The 27,704-nt window shown below is 49.3% G+C and overlaps 1 protein-coding gene across 1 annotated transcript in view; it reads right to left on the bottom strand.

Moving 5' to 3' along the window:
• Positions 1-27,704, bottom strand: part of MYO7A (myosin VIIA) — a 189,692-nt gene that overhangs the window by 36,710 nt on the left and 125,278 nt on the right. Inside the window, exons 19-28 of the mRNA XM_084620894.1 lie at positions 14,427-14,585; positions 13,238-13,330; positions 10,197-10,291; positions 8,753-8,837; positions 7,971-8,189; positions 7,248-7,355; positions 6,423-6,632; positions 5,769-5,972; positions 3,994-4,170; positions 1,943-2,032 (exon numbers count right to left, since the gene is read on the bottom strand). Coding sequence (XP_084477020.1) covers positions 1,943-2,032; positions 3,994-4,170; positions 5,769-5,972; positions 6,423-6,632; positions 7,248-7,355; positions 7,971-8,189; positions 8,753-8,837; positions 10,197-10,291; positions 13,238-13,330; positions 14,427-14,585 — 1,440 coding nt within the window. The remainder of the gene's footprint in view (positions 1-1,942; positions 2,033-3,993; positions 4,171-5,768; positions 5,973-6,422; positions 6,633-7,247; positions 7,356-7,970; positions 8,190-8,752; positions 8,838-10,196; positions 10,292-13,237; positions 13,331-14,426; positions 14,586-27,704) is intronic.

The following is a 27,704-nucleotide window of genomic DNA, read 5'->3' as shown; positions in this document are numbered from 1 at the left end:
AGCAAATAACTCCGCGGGCCACATGCGGCCCATGGGCTGCGTGTTTGAGACCCCTGACCTAGAGCATCTTCTTATAGTATCTGTTTTGTCTTAGACCACTCCTTTGCCCCTTTTTCCACAACAGCACCATAGGCCACAATTCCGAGCCCCACCCTCAGCTGGGATAACTCTATTAGAAGGCAGTGGAGTTACACCAGCCTATAACTGATGAGGATCTGACTCTTCATCTCATCTCTATTCAATCATCATTAAAAAACCAGTAACACAATTAAAAGATGCTCCATCAGCCAAAACCACAACACCATGGCTGTAAGGCTGTAAGCACATTCGTGGTTGTGATCGCTGTTATTGGTTTCCTCTATAAGCGCACATCATAGAATCATAGAACTGTAGGACTGGAAGGGACCTCGAGAGGTCATCTAATCCAGCCCTCAGAATTCATGGCACAATTTGTGACTGTTCTTAAGTATTATCTAGACTATCCCTGGCAGGTATTTGTCTAACCTGCTCTTAAAAATCTCCAATGACGGAGATTCCACAACCTCCTCAGACAATTTATTCCAGTGCTTAAACGCGCTGACAGTTAGGAAGTTTTTAATGATGTCCAGCCTAAACCGCAATTTAAGCCCATTGCTTCTTGTAATACCCTCAGAAGTTAAGGACAACAATTTTTCTTCCTCCTCCTTGTAACAACCTTTTATGTACTTGAAAACTGTTATCCCCTCTCTAACTAAACAAACTCATTTTTAAAGTCTTCCCTCATAGGTCATGTTATCGAGACCATTAATCATTTTTGTTGCTCTTCTCTGGACTTTCTCCAATTTGTCCAGATCTTTCCTGAAATGTGGCATCCAGAACTAGACACAATACTCCAGTGGAGGCCTAATCAGCATGCAGTAGAGCAGAAAAATTACTTCTCATGTCTTGCTTACAACACTCCTGTTAATACATCCCAGAATGATGTTTGCTTTTTTTGCAACAGTGTTACACTGTTGACTCATATTTAGCTTGTGGTCTACTGTGACCCCCAGATCCCTTTCTGCAGTACTCCTTCCTAGGCAGTCATTTCCCATTTTGTATGTGTTCAACTGATTGTTCCTTCCTAAATGGAGTGCTTTGCAGTTGTCCTTACAGTATTCCATCCTATTTACTTCAGACCATTTCTCCAGTTTGTCCAGATCATTTTGAATTTTAATCCTATACTCCAAAGCACTTGCAACCCCTTCCAGCTTGGTATTATCCGCAAACTCTACAAGTGTACTCTCTATGCCATTATCTCAATCATTGATGAAGACATTGAACAGAACCAGACCCAGAACTGATCCCTGCGGGACTCCACGTGATATGCCCTTCCAGCTTGACTGTGACTCACTCTCTACCATACCGTATAAAAAGGAGGATGTGTCAAGAAAAAGGATTCTCTGCCCCAAGAGCCGAAGAGTGGGATTTTCAGAAGTGCTCAGCACTGGCCAAATGGCTCACATGGGAGTTTGACCACAGATATCAATGGCAGAGGAGTTAGGCCAATGTTGAGTGCTTGTGAAAATCCACTCGGAATCTAAAGCCGAGCAGGGTGGGACTGAAGCGAGAAAGATCGAGAATGTACAGGCCAACAGAGAGGGATGGGCGACTCTCACTGGAAGTCTATGCAGACAGAGAGGTGTGAAAAGAGGAGATGGACGGCTTGATGACTGGAGAGTGGGAGCTGTCCCAGGCATAGGGAACAGTGGGGAAGAAGGCATGAGGTGCAGGGTGACTCAAGGAGACATGGGGAGCCAACCTTTCCCTTTAAAGAATCCTTAAATCTTTCAGGCCCCCAAAGACACAGCGAGCAGCAACCCCAGAGAAGGTCTGGTTGTGTTAGCAGCAGGAGAGAGTCAGAGAGCCCTGCAGATAATATAATACCACTTGTGGTAACCAGCCGCAAAGCATTTCCTCTCACCTCTTCAGTCAGTTTGGATTTCTTCTTTAGAGTCAAGGAGACCAGTTTGTGCCGCACACTGTTCTTCTTGTGGCCATCTATGTGAGCGCTCTGCAAAGGCAAGAAATATAGCCTTATTCCTGAGACACACACACAACCCTGCAGAATGGGTTTCCTGTGGATCCGGCTCATCAGCTTTTAGAAATGGCAACATTTTCAGTGGATTCGGAGCACTGATTTGATATTTCTGAGAGATGGGCCAGAACCAAACCCCTATATCTAATTTCCTCCAACCCACTGTAATGCTCAGATCTGGATCTCAATTTTGCAGCTGGCCTCTGTCTCTTTAATGGGCCAAATCAAAACCTGGATTGAAACAACCTCATATTTTAGGAAAGTTTGACATGAAGGTAAATTACAGCTCAAACCCATCTCTAATATGTAGTTTATGGATTAGAAGCAGCTGGCCACTTATGAATATCCATCCATCCGTTTCTAATTCAATCTAACCAGGCATTCATACTACCCAGAGAAATGAGAATATTACTGTCCAAGAAGAACAGTTTGTCTCTAAGATAAAAATACATTGTTAGATTTTATTTCTCTTCTCTAGGGGCTCTGCTGATGCTACAGCCGACTGAAATATGATCTTCTGTCCAATGAAAAAAATTTAAAAAATGGTTAATTATACAGAACCAAGCCTGATTCTTCATGTATATTTTAACATAATTAGATCCCAATGGAGATTACTTTCCTCACCAGCAGCTTTAATGAAATTGCTACATTATATCATTGTTTCTGGGAATATGACTAGAACCAGGCATTTTATTTATTTAGATCTACCAAAAGTGGCAAACAAAGGTGGCTGTTCTTAGACTCTAGAGCAGTGGTCTCCAAAGTGGGGTGCGCCAGGCCATCCGTTGGGGTGCACGGCAGGAGGAGCGCCGCCGAAGAAGCGCCGCCGGCACGGACCTTTGATCCTTGGGCAGTGCGCCGGCGGCCGCTCGGCTCTCCCTGCTCCGTCTTCGGCGGCACGCCGGCGCCCGCTCGGCTCTCCCCGCTCAGTCTTCGGTGGCACGCCGGCGGCCGCCCGGCTCTCCCCGCTCCGTCTTCGGCGGCACGCCGGCGCCCGCTCGGCTCTCCCCGCTCCGTCTTTGGCGGCACGCCGGCGGCCGCCCGGCTCTCCCCGCTCCGTCTTCGGCGGCACGCCGGCGGCCGCTCTTTTTTTTTTTTTTGCTTCCCCAGAGCTGGCCCTGGGGGTGCGCGATTCAAAAATTTTGGAGACCCCTGCTCTAGAGGGCCTTGATGTAATTGACAAACACATCTAAGAGCAGCAGTACCATTTATCACATCCTGCCACCAGCAAGCCAGGCCACTGAAAATGTCCTGCCATCTTGTATAAGGCAGATTCTCAAAGACGAAAGCATACGAACTGCCAGAGTGCAATGACCAATGGTCTATCCAGTCTTTTGTCCTGCTTTTGGCAGCAGCCAAAGATGGATTCTTATGGTGAAGTGTACTTGTCCCATAATAACCTAATGGTGCAATACCATTTACCATAGGAGTAATTTTCTTCTGACCCCAAGAGGGGTTGAATCCCGTGGGACAATCCCAGACCTCACCGCTCCCACACATCTTTGGCCTGACTAACACAAACACAGAGCCACATGTTCATTTAAATCCAACCAAAAACATTCCACCGCACACACATGCCTGGGGAGAGGATGAGAGAATGAACCACATGTGACAAGTGTTAGCCACATAGCTTAACGCACTAATAATCATAATAATACCTAGTTCTGCTAGAGTGCTTTGCATCAGTAGAATACTAGGGTGAGGAGGGCGGTATAAGAATCTATATGGAATAGAATTTATATTTTGAAACACAAGGGATGAGAGCCTTTGTAGTTTTCTCCTTGCTAGCACAGTGGCGGATGAAATTTACAAAACTATTTGCCTCAATCAATCCCATCAGCAGTTCGTTCCATAGATAAATTTCTACTTTCATGAATGGTACATCAAGAATATGGGCTCTTCTACAGCTGTAACATTAAAGGAAAGAGCATTCTCACCTCTCCTTCCCCCTGCAGAGCCTGCAGCTCTTTCTTGTAGGTCTTTTTCCCTAGAGTCTCATAGATTTTGGTCATCACTGGAATCTTCTCGCTGCCGTCGCTCATAGCCGTATGGTATTTCGGCTCAGGAAGGTCTCCCATGAAACGAAGAATAGTGATCCACACTGCCAGTGCTGCCTATTTGCAATAAAGATGTAACTTACTAGAGTTCTTAGCTTGGTCTGGGTTAATATAATTAATTGTGTGTATTAGACTGTAATAAAGCCATGGCCACCAGTGACTGGTCCCATCCCAGCACTAAACACTTCATGACAGCGTGGGTAATACTCAGATCCCCTGCTCCAAAAGCACAGGCCCCTGCTACTTGAGCTAAAGGAGACTCTCCTTTGGTTGTTAGCAGGTCTATGACAAACCATTGAGCAGTTCTGAATCTGTCCACAAGAGGCTAGTGGTGAGTATACAGTGCAAAATGACTAGTTCATTAAAATGTGTACTGTAAATGCAAATTAAACTAAAACTGTGCAACATGGACTGCAGTCTGGAAAATACATGACCCCCTTCTCCATTAAAGTCGTGTATGAAGGAGAAACTACGCAAATTAGATCATCCAAAACAAACTAAGTCCCTGCCTCTGCTCCCTCCCGCCCAAAAAGAACAATCAGACTGTTAGTATCAAAAAAGGGTTTCTTACTAAGTTGAGGTTTTCTGTCCCATCATTTCTCAGCTGCACGAAGAGAAAGGCCAGTAGAATAATAACAAACAGGGAGGACACTACGATCCATCTTTTTATACAATGTCGGGCCATTAAGGAGTTTGGGCACAAGTCTCCTATACAGTTCCTGTGCACACCCTGTATAAGTGGCTCTCGGCCCAATCCCTAACAGACCGGTCACCACGAGCACAGTGGGCACCGTCAGCAGGGCCGGCTCCAGCGTTTTTGCCCCCCCAAGTGGTCAAAAAAATTTTTTGCCGCCGAATGGGGAGGCGGAATCCTGCCTGCCGAGCACGGAGGTGGATGGTGCGGCTGCCGAATTGCTGCCGGCAACCAAAGAAGAGTCACATTCTTGCCACCGCATTGCCGCCAAGCACAAAACGCGCTGTGACGGAGTGGCCGCTGAATTCCCACCGCCGCCGAGGGAGGATTGCCGCCCCAGAGCCCGATGTCCTGCCGCCCCTTTACATTTGCCACCCCAGGCACCTGCTTGGTTCGCTGGTGCCTGGAGCCAGCCCTGACCGTCAGAGCATCTCAGCAGAGACATCAAGGACTGAATGGGCATGTGGACTGACTTCCCATCCTGAGGCACATGGGTGGGACAGTGTGGGAGCAGACTGTCCTACTGCTGTATATTTATACCTGTTTGGTGGCCCTCTGCCTCCTAAGCTCTAACTCTAGCCTGCTACACAAGTACTAGATTCAGGTTCAGAATGCTTGGGGAGGTTTGTTTTATTACTGGCTTGCACTGTTTTATTTCTTAAACATGGTGCTCAAGCACATTGCAAATGAAATTTCCTTAGGGTGCGCCACATGACTATTGTAAAAAGGCTGGTGGTTACTTGCCCAATAGAAAGAGAAGCCATCCATGAATGTCACACGGGACATCCAATAGCAGATAAGGACTTTGCTCCTAAACTATCTTCAGACTCGTGTGTTCTACTGGGATGGATTCAAATGGGTGTCCTAGAAATGAAGGGCTCTGTAGCCTATTACCAACCCCCTGAACCATCCAGCCCCATTCTTCATGACCAGGACATTTCTGGATTATTTCCTGTCTCACCAACTGGTCTCCTTCGTCCTCGTGGTACAGAAGGGGCTGCTTAAGTGGCCGGCGGATGTATGTGTGCGTCGTCGTGCCCTGGAAGTAGGTGGCTGCAAACTTTGCAAATTTGTACTCTGAGAGGTCTTCCTCCTCTTCCTCGGGGAGGGGCAAAGCTGCATCTAAATCCTCTTCCTCTAGCTCCTTTTGGGTTCGCTCAAGGTCCTGGAGAGGGAGGAAAATATACACGCCCTGTTTGGTTTTGTGTTTTTTAAAGCTCCCTCACCCTGCACCTGACCTTGCTCCCCGTTCTGCCACTGATTTCAATAGGACCAGGATCAGTTCTTAGGACAAGAATAGGCACAAAGGACCCAATCCAACTCCCCTTGAAACCAGTGATTTCAAGGGGAGCTGGATCCGGGCCACGTGAGGTCTGTAGATACTTCTTTATCCTGAGGAGAATTCCTCTGTGGGACAGACTCCCAAAGGCAGTAGGAGAAGCAGCAAGTGTGAACACACTGGAAAAAGAGTTATGATGAGCACTCCAAGAGCAAACCATTAGGGTAATAGGGTGATGATGCTGAACCAAGATGGGATGGATTGCCATCTGTCCCAATATATTACTCTGAGCAACACTGGCAAGCCCTGTCTGTTGCTCCATTCTCCATGCAGTACCTCAAAGCCATTGGGTGCCTGTCCTTCCTGGCCTGGCAGAGATGAAGTGGTCCCTAGGAATCCAAACATTTTGTCCACCATATCTGAGTCGTTCACTGGCTCGTTTCGGGCCTTCTCCATTTTGCTTAAGAGTTCCTTCTTCCGACGGGCCTCCTCCTTCTCCTTCACCTCTCTCTCAGCATCTTCCCGGGCCAGCTGGGCAAGGCGTACCTAGAAGAGAATGGTTACGCTGACTAGAGTGCATTCTCTGGCAAGCTGGTCCTAAATTCTGCAGCATGGCCCCTTGGCTTTAGAGCAGAAGGAAGGTCTTGGAGTTAAAGCACTAGACTGAGACGCAGAAGATCTGAGATAAATTCCCAGCTCTGCCACTGACTCACTGTGTGACCTTGGACAATGCTTAAAGCTGTGCCTCAGTTCCCCACCTGCAAAATGGACACAACAATGCTTCTTTCTCTCTTCTTTTGGCTATTTAGAGCATGAGGTCCCAGGTGCAGAACTTTTACTCTATGTACATAGAACACCTAGCACAGTAGCAAAGTTCCAGTCTCAGGAGGGGTCCTTTATGCAGTCCCATAGTACCCAAAAGAATAAGCATAATCTGTGGCATTCTGGTGTAGCAGATTGGAAATTCTGTGCTAGCTTCATTCAAGTTAAAATAGGGACGCCTTTACTGAATCAAATACGAACAGTACAACAGGACAGTAAGTCCTCATACTATTTATTGGGATGCTGCCTTCAATTGACTTTATTCTGCCCCAACACTTTTCAGCGGGAGTAGAATCAGGCCCTAAAGAGAAGCCAAGAAAGAGAAAAGTCAGGACGTACTTGGTGCTTCTTTTCTGCTTCCTCTTTGGCTTTCTTGGCACTCATCTCCTTCCTGAGCCGTTCCTCTTCTGCCAGACGAAGCTTCTCTGCTTCCAGACGGCGGTGATACTGGGAAAGAAAACACAAGTGGGCTTTTAAAAAGGCAGTTAGCACTTTTGCCCTGCTAACATCCAGATCACAGGAGCACGCAGTACAGACACAAACACAGGTCTATCCCTTGGTATGTCTCAAGGAACACTAACATAATGGGAGTCAGTTTCTAGCCCGAGAGAGGCTACCAGCTTTCACATTTCCTTTCTGATTTTTATTTCATTCTGTCAAGACCTTGGGGAAAGAGTTTGTGTTCTGCACTCCCTTGCACAGAGTCAGTGATCCACATACTACTGTGATCTGCCTCTCTCTATGGTATTTAGGGAGCTGACCTCTAGGGTAACCACAGACTTTTGTATCCTGGAACAAACATTTGGGGCATGCCCATATTAGCCTTCACCAAAGTGTTAACTAACTCAAGTTAATTGGCAATCAATTAACTCCAGGTTAAAAAAAATCTAGTGTAGACATACCCTTAGACAGAGAGACACTGACAGCTAGACAAAGGCCATAGGATGGATGTTATAAAGCCTATCATGCTCTGGGGAAACCAGCCCTGTTGGTCCTGTTAACTGGCTGCTGTCTTTCTCCAGCAAACGTGCTAGCAAACAGCATTTCCTGCATGGTACTTACTTCTCCCTTAAGGCGCTTATACAGCCTCCGTGCAATCATGCCCCTGACATAAGCCTGGACCGTGAAGACAGCCCATAGGCGATGGCGGAAGGCCCTGCGCACCAGGCAGCCTCGGCACCTTGCCTGGAACTCAATGATGCGTCTGCGAGCCATGTGGTACTGCGTGTGGAGTTTGCGGGAACGGTAGAGGGCCTGGAGCCTCAGGAACCCAATCCTCATCTGCAAAGGAAACAGAGTTAAGACACTGGGGGCCCCTGAGGGTCTCACTGGCCATAATCAGATTTTCCTCGCTCGTCCGCCCTCTCGCAGCTGAAAATAAAAATCTGATGACATTAGCAACAAGCAAAGAGCCCCCGCTCCCCCCCACAGAAAGCAGGGGAAAACTGCTGTGAGATGGCAGAGAAACAAAGGGTGCCTGGATTTGAGGGCCTGATCCAAAGCTCACTTAGTCAATGGGAGTTTTCCCACGGGCTAGAGATCCAAGTCTTTATGGGCTCAGTGACCCATAAAGCACAGTCTCCTCCCTGGGATGGGTTCAACTCATGACAAAGGCATGAGGAGGACAACCAAAGAGACGGTCGCTCCCTTTATTCAGAACAGAGGGCAACGAGGGTATAGCTTCCCCCCCTTCCCTCCATCCACCCAACACACTAGCCAGCTCTCCCCCCTTTGATCTTTCCCCTCAGGGGAGCTTGACTGGACCAAAAGGGAAACTGATATCTGGATCCTAGACAATGAGACCAAGGCGGTAAAGAACATAAAGGACAACTGGCAACACTTACAGCACCGTAGTTCTTTCTGCAGTTATGTCCCCGCCAGTATTTCTGAATCATCAGGACCGAACGTCGCACTTTCAGGAAATTGGACCTGGAAAGGCATTACAACACTTTGTGCTGGTCTGCTGGGGGTTAGCGTCACCTTGGCCCACAGGGAAAGCCGGCCACATTCTTCACAGACTGTAAGGGAGGAAGCTGGAGTAACCTCCACCCCCTTGAGCTCAGTCGTCTGCCGGATAATGCCAGTCCCAGCTTTCCTTTCCCATGCAAGAGGAAGCAGAGGCATTGTAGTGGTGCTATCATGCTCTTCTCTGCCCATTCCCTGTGCTTTGTCCAAAACAGGTATGGGAAGAGCAGTCCAAATGTGCCAATCCAGGGCTAGGTGATCAACGGTCCTGCCCTGAACTGCTGGGTGACACCTCAGGCCCAGGCTCTTGTGACTTACCCCTCGCCCCCCCGCTCCTCCCCCCCATCCCTTGCATTTGGAATCTTCCTACTCTGTTTCCTCTAGTCTTAGATTTTAACCTCACCCGAATAAGGACTGTGGGACAGATCTGCAGCTGGCATAAATCAGCGTAGCTCCATTGATGTCAATGCACCCACCGCCATTGATGCCAGGTGCGGATCTGGCCCTTTCTGTCTTCTCAATGTTCTAAGAGGTGCACAGCACACATTTGGGGCCTGAATGAAATAAGAAGTCACTAGTCCAAGCTCACACAGCAAGCCAGCGGCAGAGTCAGGGACAGGTGACAGAAGCCCTGATTGCTAGTCCCCGACTTTGAGCAATACTCAGCGCTGCTTCTCTAAGGACAGGACTACGTCCTGGAGTCCTTGGCCATCATTTTCTGTTTCCCCCACATTGCTATGCAGTGTGCTTTACATGGGTTGGCTTCCTGCATCTGATCTCTGCGCTGCCTGGTTTTCAGTGGGAATGGCTGTACAGCGCCTTGGGATGAGTGGCACTGTAACTATTGCTCTTTGCTGCCATAAGACTAAATATCACCTCCCTTTAGTCTCCCACTGGAATTTTGTCATTGACTTCAATGGGACCAAGATCTGGCGCAGATCTTGGAATAGTCTGCTAGTCTGACTAAAGTTGGCCAATGAAGAGTGCCTCTGTCAAGTGCAGAACTGAGTGTGGACAGAAATCCTTACTCCCGTTGTTCTGAAATTTGACAGCCTGAAAATATACGTTAATAATTTCCTTCGTGCTCTGAGCAGCTCCAGCACCAATTATATCATAATGTCAACCCCTGGGGGGCTTTATTGCGCTCACTGCAAGCTAAAGCAATAGGCCAGTCACATTGTGAATGGGCAGAGTAAGCTAGTGGTAACAGAGGCAAAGAGGACATTGTTTTAGCAGAGTGCCATGAACTGCAATATGGTGTGCTACTCAGTCGCACTACCAGATCCCCCAATATTCACCAGGCATTTCCTTGGCATATCATACCTGTCTTTAAACCCACGAACCACCTTCTGTATGAGGATGACCTTGTCAGTGATGGCCTTGTCCCTCTCAATCTCCAGCAGCATGTCATGGTGATCCTGGGGAATGAACCGCCACAACAGTTACCCTGTGACCACTGGCCATCCCATGACAGGAACAGAGGGATGGTATAAGGCTCCTCCCCATAGAGGTTCTTGCCATCCCAGTCACATCTAAGGATGTCCCACTTTACAACTCACTACGTTTGGGGCTCTATAGCACAGCCATTCCCCCTCCTATCAAGAAGAACTGGACTTGAATCTTTCCCGCTCATCCATGCCACTCCTAATATACCAGAAGGGGTCACTGCTGAGCATTACCCCTTCATCCCAGAGGCAGCATGCACTGCAGGGCTTAGTAAAAGTGTGTGTGTGAATTATGTCGCCCTCTGACATTTGGCTCACTACACTGTCAGCTGAAGAGTCAGTCAAGTGAGGTTGCTCCACGCACCTGATTCAGTAGCGTTCCCCACCCACGTTGTGCAGGTACTAATGACTACACCAGAAGCAGGGCACTGGAGAAGACTGTGGCAAAGCTGGGAGCAAACTCCAGGCATCCTGAGTCTTGGTCCACTGCTCTGACTACTAGACGTCACTCCCTCCTCCAGTAAAGCAGAGGAGCTGCAAATCCTGAACATAGTAAGGCGGGCTAAGGACAAAATGGCACCTCTTCACTCTGTGTTTCCTTGCTTTTGTGGAATTCAGTCAAGTCACATGATTCTAGCCTCCTTTCTGTATTCTCCAAATTGATTTCTGTACTAATTTCTTTCCTGGCTGCTACAGGAGCTGGGTGCATCGATACAACTTTGCATGCTTCCCGTTTTACCCGACCTTGCACTGCCCTTCAGAACCTGTTCGTTTCCCTATTTCCTGCCTGGACAGCTGCAGGGTCCTGATAACGCTCTCTGGAAAGGAAAGCTAAAGAGATGTCAGGAGCAGTTTCTAAGAAATAGATGGGGAGATGTTTAAAAATAAGTGAACAGGATTACATCTGAGAAACACTAGAGAAATCCCATCTGCCTCCTGGCTCGCTCCTTGACAACTTGGCTTTGTTTTCCTGGAGGGATTTAGAGATGGGATCGTAAAAACAAATGCACGTGAGTAGGGCCGTCAGAACAAGACAGCTCTTTGTTACACTGCCGCTGTCTCATGGTGCCATACAGGGCCCTGGGTTCCTTAAGCAGCACTGCACTGGCCTTGCCGATCGCGAGGGACACAGAGCTGCTGATCTTCCGCTCGGTGCGTTAGGGTGCTGCAGACCTTTCTGTCACGCCCACTGGCTTTCTGCTGAGCCAGATCCCTCTCTCTCCCCCACCTAGGTGCCCCATGGGTTATGGCAGCCTTGGGGACCAATGTCGCCATCTGCCTGACAGGGCCTGATGATAAGGGCCTCGGGAAGAGCCTTGGGAAATGTCAGCAGGTGGTGGAGAGGAGGGGATCACAGGGCACCTGTGCTGCCCCGCCATCCCCTACTGCTTGTGCGCAGAGTGGGATCTTTGGGGCAGTGGGCCCCTGTCCTGGCTTATGGAGCTTTCAGGGGCTGTCAGCCAGCCTGGGCAGGGGGTGGAGTGAAGGGAGCAACTCAACAGCTCAACTCTCTCACTGTCTCCATGGGTGTCAGTCAGCCAGGGAGCTTCCCCTCACCCGTCCTCTGCAGGGACCTAGGCAGGGCACTGCCTGAGCCCTGAAGCCCCTCCTCAGTGACTCTGCTGCCACGTCTGGCAGTGGAGTCATTGTCCCTGCTCTGGGGATACAGCTGGGCAGCCACAAAGCTGCCTGCATTCTCACAGAGAGGCCTGCGCCGCTCAGGATATGACCAGTGCCATGCGTGCGGGTATGAGTGCGTGTGCACATCCCAGCCAGGCTCTGTGCCAGCAGAGTGCCAAGATTTCACCCATTCTCTGACTCCTAACTCTCACCTGATCTGGATCCAACACCATCTCCTGACCCAGTCCCCATCAAATCAGGCCAGAGACCTGGGTGGTGGATGGGGATTAGTTCTAGTTATGGAACCTGCGACTGGGATGGGTGTTAGAGTCCTTCAAAGCTAACGGCAGATGTCAGAACAAGAAGCAATGGTCTCAAGTTGCAGTGGGAGAGGTCTAGGTTGGATATTAGGAAAAACTATTTCACTAGGAGGGTGGTGAAGCACTGAAATGGGTTACCTAAGGAGGTGGAATCTCCATCCGTAGAGGTTTTTAAGGCCCGGCTTGACAAAACCCTGGCTGGGATGATTTAGTTGGGGTTGGTCCTGCTTTGAGCTCAGGGTTGGACTAGATCAGGGGTGGGCAAACTATGGCCCTCCAGATGCTCCACTAGGGAGCAGGGTCTGGGGCTTTCCCTGCTCTGGTGCTCCAGCCAGGAAGTGGTGTTGGGGGCTTGCCCCACTCCATGCAGCTCCTAGAAGCAGCAGCATGTCCCCCCTTCCAAATCCTACACGTAGGGGCAGCCAGCAAGCTGCCCCCGCCCCAAGTGCCACCCCCGCAGCTCCCATTGGCCAGGAACTGTGGCCAGTGGGAACTTCAGGGGCAGCATCTGGGACAGGGCATCATGCAGAGCCACCTGGCTGCGCCTCTGCGTAGGAGCCGGAGGAGGAACATGATGCTGCTTCTGGAAGCTGCTTGAGGTAAGCACTGACCAAAGCCTGCACCCCTGACCCCCTTCCGTGCCTCAGCCCCCTGCCCCAGCCCTGATCCCCCTTCCGCCCTCTGAACCCCTCGGTCCCAGCCAAGAGCACCCTCCTGCACCCCAACCCCTCATCCCCAGCCCCACCCCAGAGCCTGTACCCCCAGCCAGAGCCCTCACACCATCCCGCACCCCAACCCCCAGTTTTGTGAGCGTTCATGGCCCACCATACAATTTCCATATCCAGATGTGGCCCTCTGGCCAAAATGTTTGCCCACCCCTGGACTAGATGACCTCCTAAAGTCTCTTCCAACCCTAATATTCTATGATTCTATTACTCTAACGGCCCCTCAATGCATGGACAGCCTGAGAGCATCTTACCTTCAGGAAAATCTTCGTCTTGCCAATCTGCCAATCATCATCTTTCCCAAGCACCACTTCAGCAATTCGCTGGCACGTTCCACGCAGGTCGCCCTAGGAGAAATGGGGCAGCGGGACTTAGCCTATGCCTCAGATGAACACCAGCCGCCCCTACCAGCTATAAACATGGGGTGGAGTTTGATCTCACTTCCACCTGTTTTACACTGGCGTAATCTAGTGACATTAATGAGGCTCCTCCTCGTTTGCATGCTTCCCTCTCCTGGCTGGCCTAGAAGCGGTGAATGAAGACGACGATTCGTTCTAGTCTCAATCCCCGATCCATGGCAGTGGCCGTCACTGCTGACTGCAGTGTCTATACAGTAGATGTGCAGTGATGGAGCAACACAGTGGGCTGCATCGTGGCTTGCAGAGGCCCGGGCTGTGGTGGAAGAGGGAGGAGGCACGCCGCCTCAATGGCAGGGTCAGAAGCATTATGCCTTTGATAGTAACACCTACCAAGGCCTGTGGGGAGCATAGGGAGAGGTCCTGCTTGCTACACCCATTGAATCGATGCAGCCAGGACTTCCCCAGTGCAGCCATGCCAGGGCACATGAGGGGCAAGCCATGCCCAGAAAGGCCCCATCTCTGGGCTGGCTAGTAGTATCAGCTGTGCTCCCCAGCCATCCCTCCGTGGGCTCCCTGTGGTCCCTGCGAATGTGTTGTCTGCAGTTTTCAGGCAGTACAGGCTCATCCAGTTAGTTTAACTGTTACTGGGGCTTCTGAGCTCAGCTGAATCATAGTCTCGCAGAGACCCCATCCTATCTAAGGTGCTGAGAGGGCCTCCGTTACCATAGTAACTGAGGGCCTCACAGTCTTTCACGTGTGCATCCCCACAACCCCGCTGTAAGGCAGGGAAGTGCGATCCCCATTTTACAGCTGGAGAACTGAGGCCCAGAGACTAAGAGCCAGATTTTTAAAAGCACTTAGGTGCCTAATTCCCATTTAAAATCAACAGGAATTAAGCACCTTTGAAAATCTGGTCCTAAAAACCACTTGCCCAAGGTCACGCAGTAAGTGTGGCAGAGCAGGGAACTGAACCCAGGTCTCTGGCTAGCACTCTAACCACTGGGTCTTCCTTCCTCTTAACTTTCTCCAGGGCATTAGCATGATGGTTTTTGATAAAAATCCAAGCCTCTGCTTAAACCTGTACCTGCTTGTACGCCGGCTTCACCCCAGGCATGAGGACACGATACCTCTCCACAAACTCCACGAAGCTGTAGCGGATGGGATAGCCAGCCCTGCGGATCCGGATGGTCTCCATCATCCCTGAGTACCTCAGCTGGCGAACACACAGCTCCCGATCAAACAACTGGGGAGGGGGAAAATCAGACCGGAACATCAGGGGTTCTTTTGGTTCTGGTATCAAACCTCGCTGGCCTGTGGACTGGCTTAAGCCGTACCATCCAGCCAAGGCCAGACTGAATGTGGGGGACAATCTGAAGTCTTGTGGGGGGAACAAATACAACATCTTCTCCATAGAAACTTTACGGACTGCAGCATGGGAGGGCCTGATCCTGTGAGGTGCTGAGCACGTTAGTCTCCGTCCCTTTGTTTAACTCCCACTTGCACAATGGGATCAAGAAACGACCCATAGTGTACTGCAGGGAACTGGAAGGCTGTGTGTTAGCATTCACGCTAAATCCCCCCCCTTCAAGCAGAAAATGAAACTGCTTTGGAAAATGGTGCAGCTTGCTGGGCCCTGGCATTGACAAACACCTACAAGATCTCTATCAAGCGTTCTTAAAACTACAATACCCACCTGCTGAAGTGAAAAAACAGATTGACAGAGCCAAAAGAGTTCCCAGAAATCACCTACTACAGGACAGGCCCAACAAAGAAAATAACAGAATGCCACTAGCTGTCACCTTCAGCCCCCAACTAAAACCTCTCCAGTGCATCATTAAAGATTTACAACTTATCCTGAAAAATGATCCCTCACTCTCACAGTTCTTGGGAGACAGATCAGTCCTCGCTTACAGACAGCCCCCCAACCTGAAGCAAATACTCACCAGCAACCACACACCACACAACAAAAACACTAATCCAGGAACCTATCCTTGCAACAAAGCCTGATGCCAACTCTGTCCACATATTTATCAAGTGACACCATCATAGTACCTAATCACACTAGCCACGCCATCAGGGGCTAGTTCACCTGCACATCTACCAATGTGATATATGCCATCATGTGCCAGCAATGCCCCTCTGCCATGTACATTGGTCAAACTGGACAGTCTCTACATAAAAGAATAAATGGACAGAAATCTGACATCAGGAATCATAACATTCAAAAACCTGTAGGAGAACACTTCAACCTCTCTGACCACTCAGTAAAAGATTTAAGGGTGGAAATTTTGCAACAGAAAAGCTTCAAAAACAGACTCCAGTGAGAAACTGCTGAGCTTGAATTAATATGCAAACTAGATACCATTAACTTGGGTTTGAATAGAGGCTGGGAGTGGCTGGGTCATTACACATATTGAATCTATTTCCCTATGTTAAGTATCCTCACACCTTCTCGTCAACTGTCTAAATGGGCCATCTTGATTATCACTACAAAAGTTTTTTTCTCCTGCTGATAATAGCTCATCTTAACTAATTAGCCTCTTACAGTTTGTATGGCAACTTCCACCTTCTCTGTATGTATATATATACATCTTCTTACTATATGTTTCATTCTAGGCATCTGATGAAGTGGGCTGTAGCCCACGAAAGCTTATGCTCTAATAAATTTGTTAGTCTCTAAGGTGCCATGAGTACTCCTGTTCTTTTTGCGGATACAGATTAATATAGCTGCTACTCTGAAACCTGTCATTAGGGATAGAGGGGTTCAAACTGTTTGGGGCTGTTCTTATTAATGAACAACAACAATAAGGGCTTGTCTACACTGCCAAGTTTCTGCGCAGTAAAGTAGCTTTGTGCGCTCAAACTGCAGGCATGTACACACGGCCACGCCACTTTGTGTGCAGAAACTCAGCAGCTGCAGAGCTGCAAAAAAACCACCTCGACGAGGCCCCAGCGCTCTATTGCCCGTGTAGACACTTGATTGCTTTCTGTGCTGTAATTGGCCTCCAAAGCGGTCCCATAATTCCTCAAGTGACCTCTCTGCTCATTGTTCTGAACTTGGCTGCCCTGGAGACATGCACCCTTCCCCTTTCAAAGCACCGTTTCTGACAGCCGTTGGGTGCTGTGCTGATCTGCTCGGGGACACAAAGCAAACCATTAATGTGGAATGCTCGTGCTGTCCAGTTTGGCCAATGTACATGGCAAAAGGGCATTGCTGGCACATGATGGCATGTGTCACATTGGTAGATGTGCAGGTGAGCGAGCCTCTGATTGTGTGGCTGATGTGATTAGGCCCTATGATGGTGTTCCCTGAATAGATATGTGGATACAGTTGGCAACGGGCTTTGTTGCAAGGATAGGTTCCTGGGTTAGCATGTGCCAGCAATGCCCCTCTGCCATGTACATTGGCCAAACTGGACAGTTCTACATAAAAGAATAAATGGACACAAATCAGACGTCAAGAATTATAATATTCAAAAACCAGGCGGAGAACACTTCAATCTCTCTGGTCACTCGATTACAGACCTAAAAGTGGCAATTCTTCAACAAAAAAACTTCAAAAACAGACTCCAACGAGAGACTGCTGAATTGGAATTAATTTGCAAACTGGACACCATTAACTTAGGCTTGAATAAAGACTGAGAGTAGATGTGTCATTACACAAAGTAAAACTATTTCCCCATGTTTATTCTCTCCCCTCCTCCCCCATTTCTCAGAAATTCTTGTCAACTGCCCACCTTGATTATCACTACAAAGGTTTTTTTTCTCTCCTGTTGGTAAGAGCTCATCTTACCTGATCACTCTTGTTACAGTGTGTATGGTAACACCCATTGTTTCATGTTCTCTGTGTATATAAATCTCCCCTCTGTATTTTCCACTGAATGCATCCGATGAAGTGAGCTGTAGCTCACAAAAGCTTATGCTCAGATAAATTTGCTAGTCTCTAAGGTGCCACAAGTCCTCCTTTTCTTTTTGCGGATACAGACTCACACGGCTGCTACTCTGAAATCTACCAAACCACTGAGCCATCCTTCCACTCAGGGAGAAGAAGAAAGTACCTGCCCTGAAGAGCTTAAACTCTGACAGACAGACATAGGTCAGGGCAAAAACACACTGGGAGATCCGGAGAAGGAGCGAACTCAGGAGTGCTTCTGCCGTGTGGCTGTGCCTGGCCTGGCTCAGCGACAGCACAGTTCTGATTTAATGTGGTTGATAGTTTCCAAATGGCCTGGCCGACCTGTGTAATGCAGCCCTCCCAAAGGGCATCTGATAAAACCTCTCCACACACCAAGGCGCCTTCTCTCTCGCTGAGCACTGAAACACAATAATCAATGATGACCGCATCGGGCAAGGTACAAGCAGATAAACCAAAGTATAGAGATGTTAACAACCTGTCCACTGTTGGCTCAGGGAATTAGCACAAAAGATGAGAACAGGACCCAGGAATCCTGGTTCCCCAGCTCAATCCCCAACAGCACGTTGCCCCAGCTCAGTGTTACCAGCCCTACACAAGTGTTCAGCTTCAAATGTCAAATAAAGGAAGCACAAAAACCCTTAATAATGAGCTGAGAAGGGGAAACTCACTACAGGGACCTTCCCAGCCAGCTCTCTCAGGACATCACAGACACACACCTCGGACTCGGAGGGGCAAATCCTGCCCCCTGTTCCATGTGTGTGGGGGGGTCTGACTTACTGGGACCAGTTCAGGCCTGCTGGAGAGGAGGGGGGCAGGATGCTGCTGGGACCCTGCACAAGTCTCTACACCCTGAGCACCTCAGAGCTGTGCTCTGTGAGGGATCATGTGGGGGTTAGTCATTATTATTCAAGTATTCCAGTACTGCTCAGAGGCCCCAGGCAGATCAGGGCCCCATTGTGCTAGGTGCTGTACAAATATCCTGGCCCCAAAGAACTTACAGAGTTAGTATAAGGTGTAACAGGTGGGTGCAAGCCAAGTGTGGGGCTCAGGGTAAAGACGAAGTGACTGTAACACAAGCAGGCTTGGTCTCAGCCCACCCCCCACCTCGCCACTATGTGCTGGCACTGCTCGAGGTGGGCCTCCTGGATTGGGGACAGGAGAGATGCAGAGGGAGCTTGGGGGACTGTCTGGTCATTTCTCCTCACGGAGCGGATGGGTGGGAGCCCTGAGGCCGCAGTAGCAGCCTTGACACCATTCTCTTGTGGCAATTTGGCCCTGTCATTCAGGAAGCCAAAAGGGAAGAAAATCCTTCCCCTAATTAACAAAGCAGGAGTTTTAGATTACAGAGCGGCCCGTGTCTCAAACCTTCTGCTGTTGGAGAGCCTGCAAGGAGTGCCCTTAATAATAATTCCTCTTCATAAAGGGCCAGATTCTGCCACCCTTGCTAATACCGAGCAGTAACCATCCGCTGCTTGCAGATTCAGGGGCAACTCGCTGTGAACAAAGGGTAGCAGAATCTGGCCCTTGCACTTGACTCAGAGCCCCGTGGAGTCAATAGAAAGATTCCCACTGACTCCAGCAGTCTTAGGATCAAGCCCGGGGCAGGGCTGCTGGCCTGTCTCCCCAGTCCCAGCAGGACTAACACTATGCTAGAGATGCTTTCGGGCCCTTCCCCCGGGGCATGGTTTATTAATTGAAATAAACTCCCAAAGTAACGAAAAACAAGGCCATTCCCCTGACCAATGCAAGCTGCAAGGGCCCAGAGTCCTCTCACTCTGTACCCCTTTCTCTGATCCAGACCCAGGAGCAAACCTCCCTCCTGCAACTCCCCAGAACTGAGCTCTCTCAGAACTTTACAGGCATCACCTGACCCCTGCCTAGCTGGGTCTGCTAACTGACCAAGGCTGGCTGGCCCCAGGATCTTAAAGGGGCAGACCCACCCTGTTACACCCTGTCATAAATATAAAGGGAAGGGTAAACCCCTTTGAAATCCCTCCTGGCCAGGGGAAAGCTCCTCTCACCTGTAAAGGGTTAAGAAGCTAAAGGTAACCTCACTGGCACCTGACCAAAATGACCAATGAGGAGACAAGATACTTTCAAAAGCTGGGAGGAGGGAGAGAAACAAAGGGTCTGTGTCTGTCTGTATGCTGCGCTTTCCAGGGACAGAACAGGAATGGAGTCTTAGAACTTTTAGTAAGTAATCTAGCTAGGTATGTGTTAGATTATGATTTCTTTAAATGGCTGAGAAAAGAATTGTGCTGAATAGAATAACTATTTCTGTCTGTGTATCTTTTTTGTAACTTAAGGTTTTGCCTAGAGGGGTTCTCTATGTTTTTGAATCTAATTACCCTGTAAGATATATACCATCCTGATTTTTTAGGGGGGATTTCTTTATTTCTATTTACTTCTATTTTTTATTAAAAGTCTTCTTGTAAAACACTGAATGCTTTTTCATTGTTCTCAGATCCAAGGGTTTGGGTTTGTGGTCACCTATGCAAATAGGTGAGGCTTTTTATCCAACATTTCCCAGGAAAGGGGGGGTGCAAGTGTTGGGAGGATTGTTCATTGTTCTTAAGATCCAAGGGTCTGGGTCTGTGGTCACCTAGGTAAATTGGTGAGGCTTTTTACCAAACCTTGTCCAGGAAGTGGGGTGCAAGGATTTGGGAAGTATTTTGGGGGGAAGGATGCGTCCAAACAGCTCTTCCCCAGTAACCAGTATTAGTTTGGTGGTGGTAGCGGCCAGTCTAAGGATAACGGGGGTAATATTTTGTACCTTGGGGAAGTTTTGACCTAAGCTGGTAAAGATAAGCTTAGGAGGTTTTTCATGCAGGTCCCCACATCTGTACCCTAGAGTTCAGAGTGGGGGAGGAACCGTGACATGGCTTTCCCCTGGCCAGGAGGGATTTCAAAGGGGTTTACCCTTCCGGTTTGGTAAAAAGCCTCACCAATTTGCTTAGGTGACTACAGACCCAGACCCTTGGATCTTAAGAACAATGAACAATCCTCCCAACACTTGCACCCCCCCCTTTCCTGGGAAATGTTGGATAAAAAGCCTCACCTATTTGCATAGGTGACCACAAACCCAAACCCTTGGATCTGAGAACAATGAAAAAGCATTCAGTGTTTTACAAGAAGACTTTTAATAAAAAATAGAAGTAAATAGAAATAAAGAAATCCCCCCTAAAAAATCAGGATGGTATATATCTTACAGGGTAATTAGATTCAAAAACATAGAGAACCCCTCTAGGCAAAACCTTAAGTTACAAAAAAGATACACAGACAGAAATAGTTATTCTATTCAGCACAATTCTTTTCTCAGCCATTTAAAGAAATCATAATCTAACACATACCTAGCTAGATTACTTACTAAAAGTTCTAAGACTCCATTCCTGTTCTGTCCCTGGCAAGCGCAGCATACAGACAGACACAGACCCTTTGTTTCTCTCCCTCCTCCCAGCTTTTGAAAGTATCTTGTCTCCTCATTGGTCATTTTGGTCAGGTGCCAGCGAGGTTACCTTTAGCTTCTTAACCCTTTACAGGTGAGAGGAGCTTTCCCCTGGCCAGGAGGGATTTCAAAGGGGTTTACCCTTCCCTTTATATTTATGTAACCCTTCTGCCCGTCAGAGTTGGCAGCAACAAGGGCCGGGTTCAATATCTAGGGGTTCCATTCCAATAACACAATGCAAACCGGCTCGAGCCCCCACCCAGCGACCTGGGACAAATATATACCACCCCCGCTGGGCGCCTCCAAGAGGCAATACTTCCCCTCTCGCAAGCACATAGTCTGAGTGTAGCAAAAGTCTTTTAATAACAGAGAGAAACAATGTGGCATTATGTTGGGGAAACACCACCAACTGGATTCATAACACAACCCATGAGCAAAAACAACCCCACCCCAGGCAAATTGGGGCATGCCCTTTTCCCTTTGGTTCTTGAGTCCAGCAACCCCAAAAGTCCAATGCCCCAAAAGTCTCTGTCCCTGGTCAGGGCAGCCCCAGAGTTCGAAAGTTTATCGGCGGAGCTTTACCTCCCAACCTGGGTGGAAATGGGACGGGGGTAAGAGGCACCTTACGTGATCTGAAGCTGACCGCCCCATAGCTCCATAGCGGCGCTCCGCTCCGCCAGCCGCCCCACAAAACTCCTTTGCGCAGCTGCACTCCGCTCCACCAGCCGCCCCACGAACTCCTTCGCTCAGCTGCGCTCCGCTCCACCAGCCGCCCCACGAACTCCTTCGCTCAGCTGCGCTCCGCTCCGCCAGCCGCCCCACGAACTCCTTCACTCAGCTCCACGGCCCACAAGCAGCTCCTGCCATCCACACACTGCTCCGCGTCGAACTGCTTCACCAGCCGTCCCGCAAACTGCTCCACAATATATCTTCAGGCTCCCCCACTACTTAACACAACACTCAGTGATTTCAGCTCTTAGGTGAATTCAGCTTATAGTAGGGGAGCCCCAGTGCTGGTGCACTGTCAGCCCAAAGTGAGCTCAGCAGCCTATAACTAGACTTCTAATGAAATCAAAATTAGCTCTGATATTCCACAGTGGAGAGAGGAGGAAGTACAATCAGCATGTAAGGCCCTCACCAAGGGGCCCATGCCACCAAGTATTAATACTTGTCCCCAGCCTCTCTCCATTCACACAGTTTTGGAACCCATGACCCTTGCCTAGCGAGTGCTACTTAGATGATGGTGAATCCCTCCATCGTAACAAAAGGCCACGTACAGTTCCAAGCACAGTTCCCATAATCAGGGTAATAACAATTTATTCTTCCTGCCCCAATAACAGAGACACTGGGGATCCCACAGCGGCCAAAGTGACCATTTGGGCAGCTATGGTCTCATTCTAGGCGTGGTGGGTGTGCCTATGCAAATGAGATCTGCCCCTGAAGTTCTTTTCCACAACTTGCCACACCTCACCACCAGATGTCAGGGTGGAGCTCATCCTGACACTGCTTACATCCTCCCCCCAGCCAAGACTTTGTCGTCCCGACAAATCACACTCCCTTTATACCAACTCATTGGTTTCCTCCAAAGGGCCTCAGGAAGCCCACTTTAGCTTCCACAAGCCTGTGTGCTAAATGTATTGGCTCCTCACTAGTCACCCCAGGTGCATCATAAGTTAACCGTTTCACTGGTCTTATCACCCTGTCTCGTCTATTGAGAATCTCTGTTGCCGAAGTAAGGGGAACATCCTCTTGAGTGACGGATGGAGAGGCTTCCCTGGAGGGTCCCTCGGCTACTGGCGTAGGCCCCTGCACTCCTAGTTCTAACGCTGGAGGGTCCAAGGTGCCCAGGACATCCTCTACCTGTCTGTCCCCATTGTCCAATAACCTGTGTGTGTCATCACAGGGGGGTCTCATCAGCAGCACCGGGGTATCAGAAAGGGGCCTAAATAGTTCCGCCATTGGGTTTAGGGCGGAAGAGGGAAAACTCTCGTTTGGTTCAGCTGATCGAGACTGAAATCTTGTCTCCATCCCAGGATACACCAGGGTTGTGTCTTCCTCCTCAGACTCACTCTCAGATGTGCAGAATAGGGGTAAGTTAGCTGCAGGGGGCCCACTGTCTGTGTTGGATGGCGGCTTTGGTCTAGCACCTCTGTTCTGCCCGGCGGCCCTGCCGTGGCCCATCTCACAAGGGGTGCTTACCAATTCCCCCACAGGGAGCAAAAGGTTTCTATGCACCGTCTTTATTTGCCCTGGACCGTCTTCAGGTTTGATCTTGTAGACCGGCAGATCTCCCAGCTTTTCCATCACCAGGTAAGGTATTGCCTTCCATCTGTCAGCTATCTTGTGTTTGCCAGCAATACCCAAATTTCGCAGCAAGACTCTGTCCCCCGGCTGGAGCTCCTGCGAACGCACTCTAGCATCATATCGATGTTTGTTGCGGTCTGCGTTCTTCCGAGCCGCAGCGGTAGCTAAGCGATAAGCATCCCGCAGCTTTTCTCTTAGTCGGGATACATATTGCTGATGAGTTTCATAGCTATCTCCATCCTCTGATACACCAAAGCACAAGTCTATGGGTAATCTTGGTTCTCGCCCAAACATCAAGAGATATGGGGTGACTCCCGTAGCATCGTTCTTTGTGGCATTGTAGGCATGCACCAGAAATGCGACATGCTGGCTCCAGGTTGCCTTCTGCTCTGGTCGCAAAGTTCCCAACATATCTAATAGGGTTCGATTGAACCTCTCTGGCTGAGGATCACCTTGGGGGTGATAAGGCGTTGTCCTAGACTTTTTAATTCCTGCTATCTTCAGCACCTCCTTCAGAAGGTGACTCTCAAAATCCCGCCCCTGATCAGAGTGTATCCGAGCCGGGAATCCATAGACTGAGAAATATTTGTCCCACAATACTCGAGCAACGGTGGTGGCCCTCTGATCACGTGTGGGATATGCTTGTGCATACCGTGTAAAATGGTCAGTCACTACTAGAATGTTTCCAACATTCCTCTTGTCTACCTCTACAGACAAGAAATCAATGCATACCAACTCCAAAGGTTTGTTGCTGGTGATGTTCTTGAGATATGCAGCCCTCGTGGGCAGAGTTTTCCTTTGAACACATCGAGCGCAAGTCTCACATTTCCTGCGAACATCTTCAGCCATTCGGGGCCAATAGAACCTACTACGAATAAGTTCCAGGGTCCTCTCCATCCCTAAATGCCCAAAGTCATCATGCAGGGCCCTCATGGCCAGGGCTCTGTACTTTTTTGGCAGTACTAGTTGTGCTCGTTGTTTTTGTAAAGGGTCAGTGGTCATTCGGTGTAGCACTCCCTGAATCAGTTTTAGTTTGGTCCATTCTCTCAATAGTAGTTTACCCTCCGGGTTAGGTGGGACAACCGCAGTTGGGCTTCGCCCCTCCCTTTTGGCAAGTAGTGTATCACGAATGTCAATATCTTGCCGCTGGGCTTCTTGCCAGTCAGCCGCATTGAGCATGGGCAAAGGAGATTGGTCTAATGCAATATAGTTCACCGAAGCAGAAGGCATGCATTCAGGGGGCAGGCCCAAAGCTTCTGCAACACATCCCTGAAAGTCTTCACGGGCCTCTGGCTCTCGGCGACTCACACTGCAAATAGCTCTCACTCCATCTGTGGGTATCACAGCAACTTCTGGAGCCTGCGGACGCCTGGACAATGCATCTGCATCTACATTGCTTCTCCCTGATCGGTACTGAATGCTGAACTCATAGCTAGCCAAGGCGGCCACCCATCTCTGCCCTGTAGCATCCAGCTTAGCACTTGTTAACACATAAGTCAGTGGATTGTTGTCTGTCCACACCTGGAACTGAGCACCATACAAGTAGTCTCGAAATTTCTCAGTGATGGCCCATTTCAAGGCCAAAAACTCCAGCTTGTGGGTGGGATAGCGAGTTTCACTATCAGACAATCCTCGGCTGGCAAAGGCTACAGGTTTACATTTGCCTTCCACTTCCTGGTACAGGACTGCTCCCAGACCCTCCAAACTGGCATCAGTATGCAGGATAAATGGTTTGCTTGGGTCAGCAAAAACTAGGACTGGAGCATGAGTTAGGCAAGTAATGATTTCTCGAAAAGCCCTTTCACATCTCTCATCCCACCGTGGCCCAAATGGTGCAAAGGGGCCATTGTGTCTCTGCACAGGAGGCTTTGGGGACCTCCCCTTATTCTTGGACTTAGATTTGTTCTTGCTGGACTGATGTCCCCTGGTAAGATCATTCAGAGGCTTTACAATCGTAGCATAGTTTTTCACAAATCTGCGGTAGTAGCCACTAAATCCAAGGAAGGTCTTGAGTTCTCTGTAGTTACTTGGACGTGGCCATGTAGTGAGTGCTTCTATTTTATCAGGATCAGTACTCACACCTTCTTGGGACACAATGTGACCCACATACTTCACTGAGGTTCTGCAGAACTGGCATTTGTCAATTGAAAGCTTCAGACCATAATCCTCCAACCTATCAAGCACTTTAAGAAGTCTTTCTTCATGCTCCTCTAAGGTTCTTCCAAACACAATCAGGTCATCCAAATAAACTAACACTTGCAGTAAATTCATGTCTCCCACAACTTTCTCCATGAGACGTTGAAAAGTGGCAGGTGCTCCAGAAATCCCTTGGGGCATGCGTTCGAACTGATAAAACCCTAATGGGCAAATGAAGGCTGTCTTCTCCTTATCTTCTTCTCCCAGAGGGATCTGGTAGTATCCACTTCGAAGATCCAACACAGAGAACCACTGGCTTCCCAGCAAACAGTCTAAGGCGTCTTGCACTCGAGGCATAGTGTACTGGTCGACCACCGTACGGCTGTTTAGGGTGCGGTAGTCAATACACATCCGGATTTTCCCATTCTTTTTGCGGACTACCACAATGGGTGAGGCGTATGGGCTGCGGGACTCTGTAATGATGCCATTCGCAGCCAGCTCCTGAAGATGATGTCGCACATCTTCCATCTCAGAGAGAGCAATCTTCCTAGATCTCTCCCTGAAAGGTCGAGAGTCATGTAGTCTGATATTGTGCTCTACTCCTTTTGCACATCCCACATCCCACTCATGCAGTGAGAACACCTTGGATCTTTCACAAAGTTTCTTCCTCAGGCGATCTTTCCAGTCCTCGGACACTGGTGAATCTCCAAAGTCAAACTTTGCTGGGTCTATTGCCGGAACTGGAGTTTCATACTGGGGTTTTACAATCGACTCAGGCTCAAAGAGGTCTGCTATCTTTTGTCCTTGCTTCACAAAAATATCACGACTCGTTTCATTAGCAATCAGTATAGTCACCCTTTCCTGGGCTTCAGCAGGTAGGGTTATGACTCCACTGGGGACCAGCACTCCTTCAGGGAGCTCTCCTCCCATCGGCTGCTCTATCATTGCTAACGTCCCTTTACTGCCTTTCAGACAGGTACTCATGACAAGCACTTCTTGCTCCGTCCTTGCAGGCACTACTAAGGGGGTTGTGCCCGCGTACTTCAGTGCCCCAAGCGGTAGCTCAGATGTGTCCCTTTTAGCGCTCTCAATTTTCCTATAGGCTTCAGCACAAAGCGTATGGATCATCAGGGTATTCAGGTACTGGTCTCCAGCCCGCCTTCTGCAGTAATCCGCGAGTACCTTGAAGAGACTGGAGTTGGTCCCTATCAGCACAGACACATCAGAAGTCCCTTTAGGGTCAGGGCATATTAAGGCAGCTGTGTCTACCTCTTCTCTTACCCCAGCAACCTCCTCTGGGAATTCCAGGTGCACTATGACATACCCTTGATAGGGGTATTCATCCATGCTGAGGCCACATAGGCCAAGGCCAGTCAGTGGCTGTATAGGCAGGTGCCTAAGCATCTGTTGGTAGAATGACTGAAATATAATAGTCACTTGAGATCCAGTGTCAAGCACTGCTTTACACTCCACCCCTTCGATCCTCACCATGACCTCTGCTCGAGGCCCTATCAGTCCTGCAGGGATCCCAGCTGGAAAGTCTTTTCTGGGGGAATCTTCAAATCCTGCAGACCTGGGGGGTCCCCGTCCCCAGACCCTCTGGCAGCTACCGGATCTCTCCCAACTGATCCTCAGCTTTCCATACACTAAGGAGGGGTTTTCTTCATTACGGCACTTGGCAGCACTGTGTCCATCCTGACCACATCGGTAGCAGAAGAATTGACCTTTCCCCCTTCGCCTGGGGGGGATGGTGGCTCTAAGTGCGGGCTTCTCAATCGCCACAGTTTGAGGCTTCTTATTCCTAGAAGTCTTAACTCGGTCAACGGTACTTTGCAGCTCAGCTATCCGTTCCGTCAGGACCTGCATTTGTTGGGCAAGTTCCTCTCTGGTGCTCACCATCAGTACACTGGCCATTTGCAGTGGTGTTGTGCTGGCTGGCTCCGATGTTTGGGCTTCCCAAAACTCACTGGCAGCCTGCCTTTCTTCCTCCTCTCGGACCTCTTTTATCAGCTGGGAGTAACTTGGGGGATGTTCCCGTCGTTCTCTTAGCCGGAGATGAAGTAGAATCGGGTTCTGATACTGAGTTCCTCTTACAATTTGAGCCAGTCTGGTCTGATCCATCTGCTCAGCAGTCACTGCTCCCCTCATGACAGCTCTCTGAAGCAGTCTCTCCAGTCTCTGTATGTAGGCTGAAGCCTTCTCGCCCTTTTGTTGTCGGGAATTAAGGAACTTACAGTAGCTGTCTTCAGGGCCCTCTACGCTCCCAAAGTTGTGTTCAAGGGCCTCTAGGCAGTCCTTCACACTGACCCCAGGGTCAATGAGCTTCAGGGTGCGAATCACATCTAATGCTGGGCCGCCAAGGCTCTCTATAAGGCATCTTCGCTTTTCTGCATCTGGTACGGCCCACTCTTGCAGCATTTCAGTGGTATGCTCTAACCAGGGTTCAAACTCCTCCTCCCCAGCAAATAATCTTAACTTACGACAAGAGTCTGACTCAGCATGGGGCAGCACAACCTTTTCCAATATTTGCCCCAGAGCTTTTGTCCAATCATCAGCCGAGG

The sequence above is a fragment of the Lepidochelys olivacea genome (genome assembly GCF_965140295.1).
Source record: "Lepidochelys olivacea isolate rLepOli2 genome assembly, chromosome: 1".
Taxonomy (NCBI): Eukaryota; Metazoa; Chordata; order Testudines; family Cheloniidae; genus Lepidochelys; species Lepidochelys olivacea.
Note: the sequence above shows the minus strand (reverse complement) of the source record. Positions and strands in the feature narration are given on the sequence as shown.